At 51.4% G+C, this 13768-nt stretch overlaps 3 protein-coding genes across 3 annotated transcripts; 1 reads left to right on the forward strand and 2 right to left on the reverse strand.

Moving 5' to 3' along the window:
* Nucleotides 1-698: 698 nt before the first annotated feature.
* On the forward strand, nt 699-1010 carry LOC141056998 (histone H4). The gene has a single exon (XM_073553471.1). The coding sequence runs from the start codon at nt 699-701 to the stop codon at nt 1008-1010; it is 312 nt and encodes a 103-aa protein (XP_073409572.1).
* A 4195-nt stretch (nt 1011-5205) lies between these two features.
* On the reverse strand, nt 5206-5888 carry LOC141057136 (histone H3). Its single transcript, XM_073553681.1, has one exon. It carries the CDS (start codon nt 5667-5669, stop codon nt 5259-5261), a length of 411 nt encoding a protein of 136 aa, XP_073409782.1. The 5' UTR covers nt 5670-5888; the 3' UTR covers nt 5206-5258.
* On the reverse strand, nt 5206-7930 carry LOC141057135 (histone H1.3-like). The gene has a single exon (XM_073553680.1). The coding sequence runs from the start codon at nt 7881-7883 to the stop codon at nt 7266-7268; it is 618 nt and encodes a 205-aa protein (XP_073409781.1). The 5' UTR covers nt 7884-7930; the 3' UTR covers nt 5206-7265.
* Nucleotides 7931-13768: the final 5838 nt, after the last annotated feature.

Consider the following 13768-nt stretch of genomic DNA (forward strand, 5'->3'; position numbering starts at 1 on the left):
TTTCCTAATTAATTGTAGCTGACAGCAGGTCCCTACTCTGCAGCAATGTGAGCTATGATGTGGTGGAAAAAAGAATCATTGCCAGGGGAAGAAGAAAACACAAATATAAGGACAATAGTGTCATAATTGCCCGAAGTAATGATGACTCCTATCATAGCACAAATGTCCCTAATGCGGGAATATAAGACCTGAATAAAGGCAGAGAGGGCTTAGCCCTGGGGTTAATATAAATGTAATATTCTCTATGAAAACCGGAGATCCTGTGATTACTGAGGACTGAGCCTTAGATCAGGCAGTGTATCTACCGGTGTGAGATCCCCTGGGCGGCTGCCTGTAATATCTGTGGTTACAGTCTGTTCTGTCCTCCTGACATATACTGGGGCCGTGTCTGCTCCCCTCTATTTGTGCTGCCCATTTATCTATAGGCTGAATCTGGAATAATTCTCATCACAGGGGAAGAAGTGACATTATATTACAAGCTGGAAAGAAAAGGGAAACTGAACAATGAGCGGGAAATTCAAACTCTCCAACAGTTCTGTGCTCAGCCAAACAGCAGAGGAAGGGAGGAGCTCATGTGGATTCTGTAAGCCCCGCCCTGGGGCGCGTCATCTCTGCATTTCTCTCTCTGGTCCGTCTCTCCTGTATATAAAGGAGGGGTCGTTCGGTTTTAGCTTCAGTTACAGCTGACTACTTGGAAGATGTCTGGTCGCGGCAAAGGAGGAAAAGGTCTTGGGAAGGGCGGCGCTAAGCGGCACAGGAAGGTGCTCCGTGATAACATCCAGGGCATCACCAAGCCTGCCATCCGCCGTCTCGCTCGCAGAGGAGGCGTCAAGCGCATCTCCGGCCTCATCTATGAAGAGACTCGCGGGGTCCTGAAAGTCTTCCTGGAGAACGTGATCCGTGACGCCGTCACCTACACCGAGCACGCCAAGAGGAAGACCGTCACCGCTATGGACGTGGTGTACGCGCTCAAGCGCCAGGGCCGCACTCTCTACGGCTTCGGAGGTTAATTGTATTCTCTTCTGTGCTGATAACCCAAAGGCTCTTTTCAGAGCCACCCACATCTTCTACCTGAGAGGCTACGATTTCCTATTCCTGCATTCTGGTGCCTGTAAGTATACTAGTTGTCACAGCCTGGCATGTGTCTTGCACTTTCCTCCTTCCATACTGGAGCTGGCACCGCGGACTTGGGGTGATGTGGTTTATTCTCCTTGACCTATAATATACAGCTGCCAGGTTCTGGGGGCATACAGTATATCCGCACTGTGCAGCACAGACATCTCTGCACCACAGTACATACCTCGCTGTGATGTGGTCACTACAGAGCAGAAATCCAAGTTCTGCCGTGAGATGAACGTGATTCTGCTACAGGTCTTACTGATCAGATCAGTGTGTGTGTCAGGAGGCAGCGAATACTCCCGGGGATTGTCGCTGGATAGATGCGCCTCCCCCAAAGGCTCCTATCAGAGCCGCACACATGTGTTCTGGAGAAGCTACAATTCCTGATATTTGATGACTGCGGTGATGGAGTCTGGTCAGATCCTATTTCTCAGGATTGGTGTAAATCCAGTGAGGAGCGGTCACCTCCTGTACCGGTAACTGCTCCCCCTTGTTAGTGGCGGCTCCCCGGTATGTCCAGCGCCTGCATCTCATCACTACCACCCTCCTCATTTACCATCTACATGTGGCCACTGATTGTGACCTCCTGACTGCTCCTAATAACATGGACTGGAGCTACAGCCGGCAGCGGTCTCCTGTGCTCGGGCTGATGGATGAAGCCGCTCCCTCCCCGCAGCCGGACATTAGCGGCTCGTTCCCCTCATGACGGGGAGGTTTCTGGTGTCTTATCCTATTTATCAGTAGTCGGAGCCAGAAGAGAGAACAGAGTCCGCACCCCGAATGTACAGCGCCGTCATCCGAGCCCGGCGGACCATAGCGAGGACTGGAGATGAGGCGGCTCCGGAGCCTGTGTATTTCTGAGTGCGGAGAGCGCCATCCCTCCAGAGGAGAAAAAGTCTCGCATACAAGATAACTGCATAAATGTGGTTGGTGAGATAATGAGCAGCGGCCACCGTTCTGGGGATTGAGGGGTTAATACAATCTCACTTTACCACATGAGCTGCAGGTATAATGGCCGCTTACTCCTGACAGTGATTGGGAAATGATGTCTCTTCCACAAGCAGAGAACAGTCACTGAAGGGTTAATGATCGAGGGCCGAGAGCACGACTGAGCGGGAGATTCAAATCATCAAACGGTTATAAAGCTCCGCCCACAGGAACCGACCAATCGATAGACGTGCTTCCTCCTACGTTTAACTCCTTATTGCCCTTCTACCTGCTGCTCCTCATGTACACGTGTTCTCCCGGCAGCGCTCAGCACATCGGGCTCCTCCTGGTAGAACATGTGCGGATTGTATCATCCGATCTGTGCTAGATGCGGCCTCCTGTGATCAGTGCGGACCCCACACGGAGACGCCCAGATATAACGTTACCGGGTCTCCGTGTGGGGTCCGCTCCGATCACTGCTGGAAGTGGAGTTGAGACTGATCAGCCCTGGAGCTGCAGGCAATGTATACACACCCCGTACGGTGCTGCACATCCTCCATACCACCTACTGGGTGGTATACAGCACTACAAAGCCTACGTGTGCTGTATACTCCCCATCTAGTGCTGCAGACACAAATCCGAGAGCATCTGTTCTATATAAGCCTGAATCATGGAATGTTCCAGCTTAGTGCAAGATTCATTAAATCCTCCCAGACGGATGTCTGTCCAGCCTCTGTTTGAAGACTTCCATTGAAGGAGAACTCACCACCTCCAGTGGCAGCCTGTTCCACTTATTGATCATCCTCACTGTCAAAAAGTTCTCTTTAATATCTAATCCGTGTCTCCTCCCATTCAGAATCATCTACAGAATACCCCCATATAGTGCTGTAAACCCCAAATAGCTATTGTATGTATAGGCTCACATAGTGCTGGATACCCTCCATATAGTGACATGAGCATAAGGTAGTGCTGATACCTACATATTGCTGAATACTCTGCACAAAGTGCTGTGGGCCCTCCATATTGTTCTATATAACATCATATGTGGCTGTATACCCCCATATAGTGCTGTAAGCTGCCAAATACTGTTGTATACGGACACATTGTGCAGTATACCCTTCAAGTAGTATTATATACCTCCATATAGTGCTGATAATCCAACATATAGTATTTTATAGTTGAATATCCTGTATCCATACAGTGCTGTATACTCCCCATATATTCGTGCACACCCTCATGTATTGCTGTATACCCCCATAGAGTGACATGTATGCTCCTGAAAGGGCTGAATAATCCATATATCGGATATTCTGGACTCCGAGCTCCTGATCTACAATCCCCACAACACTGCGCACCACAGAGATGAAGTTACTGCGGGATCTCGTCACTTCTCCTCACGTTTTCTGACCTCATTATTGCGGGTCAGGATGATTTCGGATTAGTGATGGGCGAGCTCATCGGGTGCTCGTTGTTAAGGTCAAGCAAATTAGAATACTCGGGTACTCGGTCAGGACAACGAGCCCCATGTAAGTCTATGGGAGACCTGAGCATTTTTGCAGCGATTCCCCCCGGGGGTCCATTTAAGGTCTAAAAACATCTGAAAATGAAGGAAACACTGCTCAAATGACACGGGGACATAATGCGGATCGCTTCTGGAACCATTCCTGACTCCTAGGTCACAGTTTCAAACAATGTTGTCAGAGTTTCATGCCATTGTTACCAGTGCACCAAATAATATACCAAAACGGATTTTGCTGGGATAAATTTTAAGGTACATCCTTTCCAGGTTAAAGACTAGTATATAAGGCAAAATAAATAACCCCAAGTCAAAATGTTCCTCCACCACTTGGTCTATGTTCAGACGCAGCGTTTTTGAAGCGTTTTGCAACTTTAACATTGCTTTCAATCAAAACTAATGCATTCACTTGGAAATGTCATTGTAACATTTAACAACCCCAGCTGGCCATGCGGTGTGTGACACATAAGCAGACACATCTTGTTTTATTTATGAAGGAGGGACTCGGTCACAGAGCCTATTTTTACAGGGGCCTCAGGCGGCATTAATCTACTTAAAGGGCCATTATTAAACAGTGGGTCTCCTAAATGGTTATTGTCTATGCAGTGACTGGATGGGCTACCAAGAATTACAACACACCCAATACCCCTTTCACGAGATGTCCAGGAGGGCCTCCATAAAAAATGTTGCATTGAATGCAAGGCCTGCCCTGCTACAAAGTCATGTGCACCCCAATAAACCTTTGAACCCACATACTGGTTGGGCCCAGGACAATCCACTTCACATAGAATCAAAGAACATTATTACTTTCGTACTCCAATTCTGTTTTCTTATGGATTCACGGCAAGGCCTGCCCTGCTACCAAGTCATATGCACCCCAATAACTCCAATCCCCCCTTGGAATAAAATATAGAGGGCCTTTTAAAAAATGTCTCATTAAAAAAAGAACCGGATCTCCTAGACTTGTAATGCCCATACACTAAGTGTGTTGGCTGGCAAACATGTTGCCCTGTGGGTTACACCTCAACCTTTTCCATAACCAGTATTTTACGCCCAGCAAAACCACCCACCCTTGTTCGTGTGAGGACTCCTGGAGTGGACCCTGTGGGCCATGATTCCAACCCACCCTGGGCGAGCTGACCTGGTAAGGACCACCCAGGGATACAGGAAGCATCAGAACGCCCTGGGAAATAAAGTACCATGACTGCTGGAACCAGGTGGCAGGCTCGAAGGAGGCACAAGAGACAGTGTTTAGCAGGATGAAGTGGTGGATGATATAGTAACTGACCCAAGCTAGCAGGAGGACATGCAAAGTGAGGACAGCAGCATAGGGGGAGGGAGGCATAGCGCCCCAACAGCCAGGAAGAAGCAGTGTGGTTGCCGCAGACAGAAGGCCGGCGACTATTAACAGTAACACCAACATGATGGAAGTTGCCTGTCCATCTGTTAGGCCTTCTCAAGTCTAGTTGTTTTTTAATACTCTGCCCATAACCCCAAAAGAGGTCATTTGCACCACCTGCCATGCCAGCATCAGCAGGGGTAGCAAAACTACCAGCCTCACCACCACGAGCATGATCAGGACCATGGTTGGTAGCAAAGCCGGCAGTATTAAAGGTCAGGAATTCGCTCTTCTTGAGGGAGGATTGGGTGGCTCTGAAAAGAGCCTTTGTGTTGCAGTCAGGTGGGCAGGACAGATCTAAGCTCTCTCCCCACGGATCCGGCGGGCCAGCTGGATATCTTTGGGCATGATGGTGACCCTCTTAGCGTGGATCGCGCACAAATTTGTGTCCTCAAACAGCCCCACCAGATAAGCCTCGCTGGCCTCCTGCAGGGCCATGACAGCGGAGCTCTGGAAGCGGAGATCGGTCTTGAAGTCCTGGGCGATTTCTCTCACCAGGCGCTGGAAGGGAAGCTTACGGATCAGCAGCTCGGTGGACTTCTGGTAGCGGCGGATCTCACGGAGAGCAACTGTCCCTGGCCGGTATCTGTGCGGCTTCTTCACTCCGCCAGTGGCGGGAGCGCTTTTCCTGGCGGCTTTAGTGGCCAGCTGCTTGCGGGGCGCTTTCCCTCCGGTGGATTTCCGAGCGGTCTGCTTAGTTCTGGCCATAGCTCTGTATAGAAGAGAACAGAAGTGATGAGAGGAGCAGAGTGAGCGGCTATTTATACTCCTCTGCCCCTATTCACGCTTCATGAGGACACGTCCCCTGCATTCCATTGGTTATTTTGTAGAATGTGAGCAGCGAATAGCGTTTGATGTCCGCGACCAATCACTGTACAGAGAAGGCTCAACCTGACTCACAGTTCAGCTATCACCCACTGCTCTGATACACAGGGTCACATCCAATCTCCAGGCGGCTTCTACAGCGGAAGCTCCGATTCTATATTCCCAGTACCCAGAGAGGTACAGCAGCTCCTCTATAATCAGTCACTGACGCTCCAACTCTCACATCGGAGTTATAACCTCACACCACTCTTACTAAGATGTGGGTTACAGGTGGTGATAATTAGGATGATGGAAGTAACGTGATTTCTGCTGCACATCGGCCCCTTCCCTCCATTACACAGAACTGTCACCTGAAGGCACCGATCATACAGCTCTGCGGGGAGGAGGTGGAGGCACTGATCATACAGCTCTGCGGGGACAGGGTGGTGGCACTGATCATACAGCTCTGCGGGGAGGAGGTGGAGGCACTGATCATACAGCTCTGCGGGGACAGGGTGTTGGCACTGATCATACAGCTCTGCGGGGAGGAGGTGGAGGCACTAATCATACAGCTCTGCGGGGAGGAGGTGGAGGCACTGATCATACAGCTCTGCGGGGACAGGGTGGTGGCACTGATCATACAGCTCTGCGGGGAGGAGGTGGAGGCACTGATCATACAGCTCTGCGGGGAGGAGGTGGAGGCACTGATCATACAGCTCTGCGGGGACAGGGTGGTGGCACTGATCATACAGCTCTGCGGGGAGGAGGTGGAGGCACTGATCATACAGCTTTGCGGGGACAGGGTGGTGGCACTGATCATACAGCTCTGCGGGGAGGAGGTGGTGGCACTAATCATACAGCTCTGCGAGGACAGGGTGGTGGCACTGATCATACAGCTCTGCGGGGACAGGGTGGTGGCACTAATCATACAGCTCTGCGGGGACTGGGTGGTGGCACTAATCATACAGCTCTGCGGGGGACAAGGTGGTGGCACTAATCATACAGATCTGCGAGGACAGGGTGGTGGCACTGATCATACAGCTCTGCGGGGACAGGGTGGTGGCACTAATCATACAGCTCTGCGGGGACAGGGTGGTGGCACTGATCATACACCTCTGCGGGGACAGGGTGGTGGCACTGATCATACAGCTCTACGAGGACAGGGTGGTGGCACTGATCATACAGCTCTGCGGGGACAGGGTGGTGACTCAGATCATACAGCTCTGCGGGGACAGGGTGGTGGCACTGATCATACAGCTCTGCGGGGACAGGGTGGTGGCACTAATCATACAGCTCTGCGAGGACAGGGTGGTGGCTCAGATCATACAGCTCTACGAGGACAGGGTGGTGGCACCGATCATACAGCTCTACGAGGACAGGGTGGTGGCTCAGATCATACAGCTCTGCGAGGACAGGGTGGTGGCACTGATCATACAGCTCTGCGGGGACAGGGTGGTGGCTCTGAAAAGAGCCTTTGTGTAAAATAACTGGGTCCGCAACTTATTTCTTGGCCGCGGGCTTCTTGGCTTTCTTAGCCGGACTCTTGGCAGCTTTAGGTTTGGCCGCCTTTTTAGCCGGACTCTTCGTCGCCTTCTTAGGCTTGGGAGCGGCTTTCGACTTCTTGGGGCTCTTGGCCGCTTTCTTGGCAGCTGCGGGCTTCTTGGCCTTTTTCGGGCTCTTCTTGGCCGTGGTCAGAGCCTTCTTGGGCTTCTTCGGAGATTTGGCGGCTTTCTTAGCAGCAACGGGTTTCTTGGGCTTGGCTGCTGACTTCTTGGCCACTTTAGTCTCCTGCTTCTTGTTGAGTTTGAAGGACCCGGAGGCGCCGCTGCCCTTCACCTGGAGGAGGGTGCCCTTGGTGACCAGAGACCTGACGGCCAGCTTCAGGCGGCTGTTGTTCTTCTCTACATCGTACCCTCCGGCAGACAGCGCCTTCTTCAGGGCGGCCAGAGACACCCCACTGCGCTCCTTAGAGGCTGACACGGCTTTCACGATCAGCTCGGAGACGCCAGGACCGGAGGATTTCTTGCTGCTCTTGGCGGCGGATTTCTTTGGCTGCTTCTTGGCTTTGGCAGCCGGTTCTGCGGGAGGGGGAGCGGCGGCTAGCGCGGTCTCTGCCATCCTTATGCTACGGAGCCAAAACACAAAAATCTCCCGATAGGAAAACACTAAGGCCGGAGCTGGAGGAGTCTGTTATATGTACAGGCTTACTGTGCACTGATTGGCTGCTGAGCTACAGGCTTACTGTGCACTGATTGGCTGCTGAGCTACACCGTCCTGAGCATCTATTGGCTGACACTGCATACATGCCCCGCCTCTTCCCAGCTGAGAACGAGTGAAGCTCCGCTCTCCCCTTGTGCTTCCCTGCCCGGAATAAAAGCCCTTTACCGGCTGACACCGGACAGCAGAGCGCGCTTCCTCCGCCGCTTTTTCTTCGCCATCTTCTCCACCGACCGTCTGTAGCTGTCACTAGCAGAGACGCCGGGGAAGAGCGGAGAGGAGGTCCCGGGATCATCGCCGTCGTCCTCCAGATCTGCACATCGCTGTGTATCCGGGAAGATACATCTGCTGGGGGAACTCGTTCCTCCTGTTCCCGGCTCCTGTCACCATCACAGGGATCTTTACTACAATGTCTATCGTACAGGACGCTGATTGTACGATGTGGGGACGACCTGGAGCTGCTGAGAGCCCAGAAGGGTAACACAGGCGATGGCTCCGCTGACTGCCGCCTCCCTGACCTGTGACCTCCCTGTACCCCGTATGTGCGGAGTATTGGGGGTGACAGATGCTCCACATCAGGAGATGATCCACATCGGCTGATTGCAATGACCTGCTAAAATCTGGTCTCACCCATTGTGGAGCTGTGACCGCTGAGGCCTGTAATGGTGGAAGAGAACTGATAAGGGGCAGCTTCATAATGCGACTCACTCCCCAACCAGACGCATCTCCGGGGAGAAAACTGTGAGATATTCCTGGATTTATGTGACCCAACTATTGTGCAAAAGGGGAATATTGGGAGAAAAGAGGAGACACAAAATCCAATTTCTACACACAGAGCACAGCTGTATAGGGATGAGGTGGTGGCACTTATCATAAAGCTCTGCAGGGATGAAGTGGTGGCACTGATGATACAGGTGTGCAGGGACGAGGTGGTGGCACTGATCATACAGCTCTGCAGGGAGTAGGTGGTGGCACTGATCATACAGCTCTGTGTGGATAAGATGGTGGCACTGATCATGCAGCTCTGCAGGGATGAGGTTGTGGCACTGATCATACAGCTCTGCAGGGATGAGGTAGTGGCACAGATCACACAGCTCTGCAAGGACCAGGTGGTGGCACTGATCATACAGCTCTGCGGCGACAAGGTGGTGGTACTGATCATACAGCTCTGCAGAGAGGAGGTGGTGGCACTGATCATACAGCTCTGAAGGGAATGTGTGGTGGCACTGATCATAAAGTTCTGCAGTGACGAGTTGGTAGCACTAATCATACTGCTTTTCAGGGAGGAGGTGGTGGCACTGATCATACAGCTCTGCAGGAATGAGGAGGTGGCACTGATCATACAGCTCTGCGGGGACAAGGTGGTGACACTGATAATACACCTCTGCGGCGACAAGGTGGTGGCACTGATCATACAGCTCTGCGGGGACAAGGTGTTGGTACTGATCATACAGCTCTGCAAGGACCAGGTGGTGGCACTTATCATACAGCTCTGCAGAGAGGAAGTGGTGGCACTGATCATACACCTCTGCGGCGACAAGGTGTTGGTACTGATCATACAGCTCTGCAAGGACCAGGTGGTGGCACTTATCATACAGCTCTGCAGAGAGGAGGTGGTGGCACTGATCATGCAGCTCTGCTCGGACAAAGTGGTGGCACTTATGTTACAGCTTTGCAGGGACAAGGTGGTGGCAATGATAATACAGCTCTACAAGGATGAGGTGGTGGTACTAATCATACAGCTCTGCAGGGAGGAGGTGGTGGCACTGATCATACAGCTCTGCGGGGACAAGATGGTGGCACTGATCATAAAGCTCTGAGGGGATGACGTGGTGGCACTGATCAAATAGCTCTGCAGGGATTAGGTGGTGGCACTCATCGTACAGCTCTGCAAGGAGTAGGCGGTGGTACTGATCATACAACTTTGCGGCGACAAGGTGGTGGCACTGATCATACAGGTCTGCAGGTAAAAGGTGGTGGCACTGAACATACAGCTCAGCGCGGACAAGGTGGTGGCACTGATCAGACAGCTCTACATGGAGGAGGTTGTGGCACTGAACATACTGGTTTGCAGGGATGAGGTAGTGGCACTGATCATACAGCTCTGCAGGTATGAGGAGGTGGCACTGAAGATACAGCTGTGCCTGGATGAGGTGGTTGCACCATATATATTTTATATATATATATATAATTGTGTGTGTGTGAAACAAACTGGGGCGTTCATCAGGCCCCCCTGTCATAGCCCCCATCAGCACCATGGGATCAAAAGGGCAAGAAAACAAGCAACTGGGAAAATACCCTTACCATAAATATTTGGCTGCGCTAAAGGAGAATTGGGCGCCTGCACCTGGCACCTACAGTGTATGGAGTGGGCTCAGCACCTGAGCCCGCTTCATACATCCACCCCCTCCTTAGTACGACCAGGGGAAGGGTCTTGAGGAGATCATTTGCATATTCCCAGTGCCTTCTGGGATAAGTGAAGAGTCTCCGCGAGCTCTACGATCACTGGGTTTTGGCCGTTGCAGCTGAAAAGAGGAAATCGGAAAACCAGGGGAAGGGTCTTGAGGAGATCATTTGCATATTCCCAGTGCCTTCTGGGATAAGTGAAGAGTCTCCGCGAGCTCTACGATCACTGGGTTTTGGCCGTTGCAGCTGAAAAGAGGAAATCGGAAAACCAGGGGAAGGGTCTTGAGGAGATCATTTGCATATTCCCAGTGCCTTCTGGGATAAATGAAGAGTCTCCGCGAGCTCTACGATCACTGGGTTTTGGCCGTTGCAGCTGAAAAGAGGAAATCGGAAAACCAGGGGAAGGGTCTTGAGGAGATCATTTGCATATTCCCAGTGCCTTCTGGGATAAGTGAAGAGTCTCCGCGAGCTCTACGATCACTGGGTTTTGGCCGTTGCAGCTGAAAAGAGGAAATCGGAAAACCAGGGGAAGGGTCTTGAGGAGATCATTTGCATATTCCCAGTGCCTTCTGGGATAAGTGAAGAGTCTCCGCGAGCTCTACGATCACTGGGTTTTGGCCGTTGCAGCTGAAAAGAGGAAATCGGAAAACCAGGGGAAGGGTCTTGAGGAGATCATTTGCATATTCCCAGTGCCTTCTGGGATAAGTGAAGAGTCTCCGCGAGCTCTACGATCACTGGGTTTTGGCCGTTGCAGCTGAAAAGAGGAAATCGGAAAACCAGGGGAAGGGTCTTGAGGAGATCATTTGCATATTCCCAGTGCCTTCTGGGATAAGTGAAGAGTCTCCGCGAGCTCTACGATCACTGGGTTTTGGCCGTTGCAGCTGAAAAGAGGAAATCGGAAAACCAGGGGAAGAGTCTTGAGGAGATCATTTGCATATTCCCAGTGCCTTCTGGGATAAGTGAAGAGTCTCCGCGAGCTCTACGATCACTGGGTTTTGGCCGTTGCAGCTGAAAAGAGGAAATCGGAAAACCAGGGGAAGAGTCTTGAGGAGATCATTTGCATATTCCCAGTGCCTTCTGGGATAAGTGAAGAGTCTCCGCGAGCTCTACGATCACTGGGTTTTGGCCGTTGCAGCTGAAAAGAGGAAATCGGAAAACCAGGGGAAGAGTCTTGAGGAGATCATTTGCATATTCCCAGTGCCTTCTGGGATAAGTGAAGAGTCTCCGCGAGCTCTACGATCACTGGGTTTTGGCCGTTGCAGCTGAAAAGAGGAAATCGGAAAACCAGGGGAAGAGTCTTGAGGAGATCATTTGCATATTCCCAGTGCCTTCTGGGATAAGTGAAGAGTCTCCGCGAGCTCTACGATCACTGGGTTTTGGCCGTTGCAGCTGAAAAGAGGAAATCGGAAAACCAGGGGAAGAGTCTTGAGGAGATCATTTGCATATTCCCAGTGCCTTCTGGGATAAGTGAAGAGTCTCCGCGAGCTCTACGATCACTGGGTTTTGGCCGTTGCAGCTGAAAAGAGGAAATCGGAAAACCAGGGGAAGAGTCTTGAGGAGATCATTTGCATATTCCCAGTGCCTTCTGGGATAAGTGAAGAGTCTCCGCGAGCTCTACGATCACTGGGTTTTGGCCGTTGCAGCTGAAAAGAGGAAATCGGAAAACCAGGGGAAGAGTCTTGAGGAGATCATTTGCATATTCCCAGTGCCTTCTGGGATAAGTGAAGAGTCTCCGCGAGCTCTACGATCACTGGGTTTTGGCCGTTGCAGCTGAAAAGAGGAAATCGGAAAACCAGGGGAAGAGTCTTGAGGAGATCATTTGCATATTCCCAGTGCCTTCTGGGATAAGTGAAGAGTCTCCGCGAGCTCTACGATCACTGGGTTTTGGCTGTTGCAGCTGAAAAGAGGAAATCGGAAAACCAGGGGAAGAGTCTTGAGGAGATCATTTGCATATTCCCAGTGCCTTCTGGGATAAGTGAAGAGTCTCCGCGAGCTCTACGATCACTGGGTTTTGGCCGTTGCAGCTGAAAAGAGGAAATCGGAAAACCAGGGGAAGAGTCTTGAGGAGATCATTTGCATATTCCCAGTGCATTCTGGGATAAGTGAAGAGTCACCGCGAGCTCTACGATCACTGGGTTTTGGCCGTTGCAGCTGAAAAGAGGAAATCGGAAAACCAGGGGAAGAGTCTTGAGGAGATCATTTGCATATTCCCAGTGCCTTCTGGGATAAGTGAAGAGTCTCCGCGAGCTCTACGATCACTGGGTTTTGGCCGTTGCAGCTGAAAAGAGGAAATCGGAAAACCAGGGGAAGGGTCTTGAGGAGATCATTTGCATATTCCCAGTGCCTTCTGGGATAAGTGAAGAGTCTCCGCGAGCTCTACGATCACTGGGTTTTGGCCGTTGCAGCTGAAAAGAGGAAATCGGAAAACCAGGGGAAGGGTCTTGAGGAGATCATTTGCATATTCCCAGTGCCTTCTGGGATAAGTGAAGAGTCTCCGCGAGCTCTACGATCACTGGGTTTTGGCCGTTGCAGCTGAAAAGAGGAAATCGGAAAACCAGGGGAAGGGTCTTGAGGAGATCATTTGCATATTCCCAGTGCCTTCTGGGATAAGTGAAGAGTCTCCGCGAGCTCTACGATCACTGGGTTTTGGCCGTTGCAGCTGAAAAGAGGAAATCGGAAAACCAGGGGAAGGGTCTTGAGGAGATCATTTGCATATTCCCAGTGCCTTCTGGGATAAGTGAAGAGTCTCCGCGAGCTCTACGATCACTGGGTTTTGGCCGTTGCAGCTGAAAAGAGGAAATCGGAAAACCAGGGGAAGAGTCTTGAGGAGATCATTTGCATATTCCCAGTGCCTTCTGGGATAAGTGAAGAGTCTCCGCGAGCTCTACGATCACTGGGTTTTGGCCGTTGCAGCTGAAAAGAGGAAATCGGAAAACCAGGGGAAGAGTCTTGAGGAGATCATTTGCATATTCCCAGTGCCTTCTGGGATAAGTGAAGAGTCTCCGCGAGCTCTACGATCACTGGGTTTTGGCCGTTGCAGCTGAAAAGAGGAAATCGGAAAACCAGGGGAAGAGTCTTGAGGAGATCATTTGCATATTCCCAGTGCCTTCTGGGATAAGTGAAGAGTCTCCGCGAGCTCTACGATCACTGGGTTTTGGCCGTTGCAGCTGAAAAGAGGAAATCGGAAAACCAGGGGAAGAGTCTTGAGGAGATCATTTGCATATTCCCAGTGCCTTCTGGGATAAGTGAAGAGTCTCCGCGAGCTCTACGATCACTGGGTTTTGGCCGTTGCAGCTGAAAAGAGGAAATCGGAAAACCAGGGGAAGAGTCTTGAGGAGATCATTTGCATATTCCCAGTGCCTTCTGGGATAAGTGAAGAG

The sequence above is a fragment of the Dendrobates tinctorius genome, unplaced genomic scaffold (assembly GCF_039654945.1).
Source record: "Dendrobates tinctorius isolate UK_male_01 unplaced genomic scaffold, ASM3965494v1 ptg000202l, whole genome shotgun sequence".
NCBI lineage: Eukaryota > Metazoa > Chordata > Amphibia > Anura > Dendrobatidae > Dendrobates > Dendrobates tinctorius.

Coding starts and splice junctions, on each gene's coding strand:
- LOC141056998 (XM_073553471.1), top strand. CDS start 699: ATGTCTGGTCGCGGCAAAGGAGGAAAAGGTCTTGGGAAGGGCGGCGCT.
- LOC141057136 (XM_073553681.1), bottom strand. CDS start 5,669: ATGGCCAGAACTAAGCAGACCGCTCGGAAATCCACCGGAGGGAAAGCG.
- LOC141057135 (XM_073553680.1), bottom strand. CDS start 7,883: ATGGCAGAGACCGCGCTAGCCGCCGCTCCCCCTCCCGCAGAACCGGCT.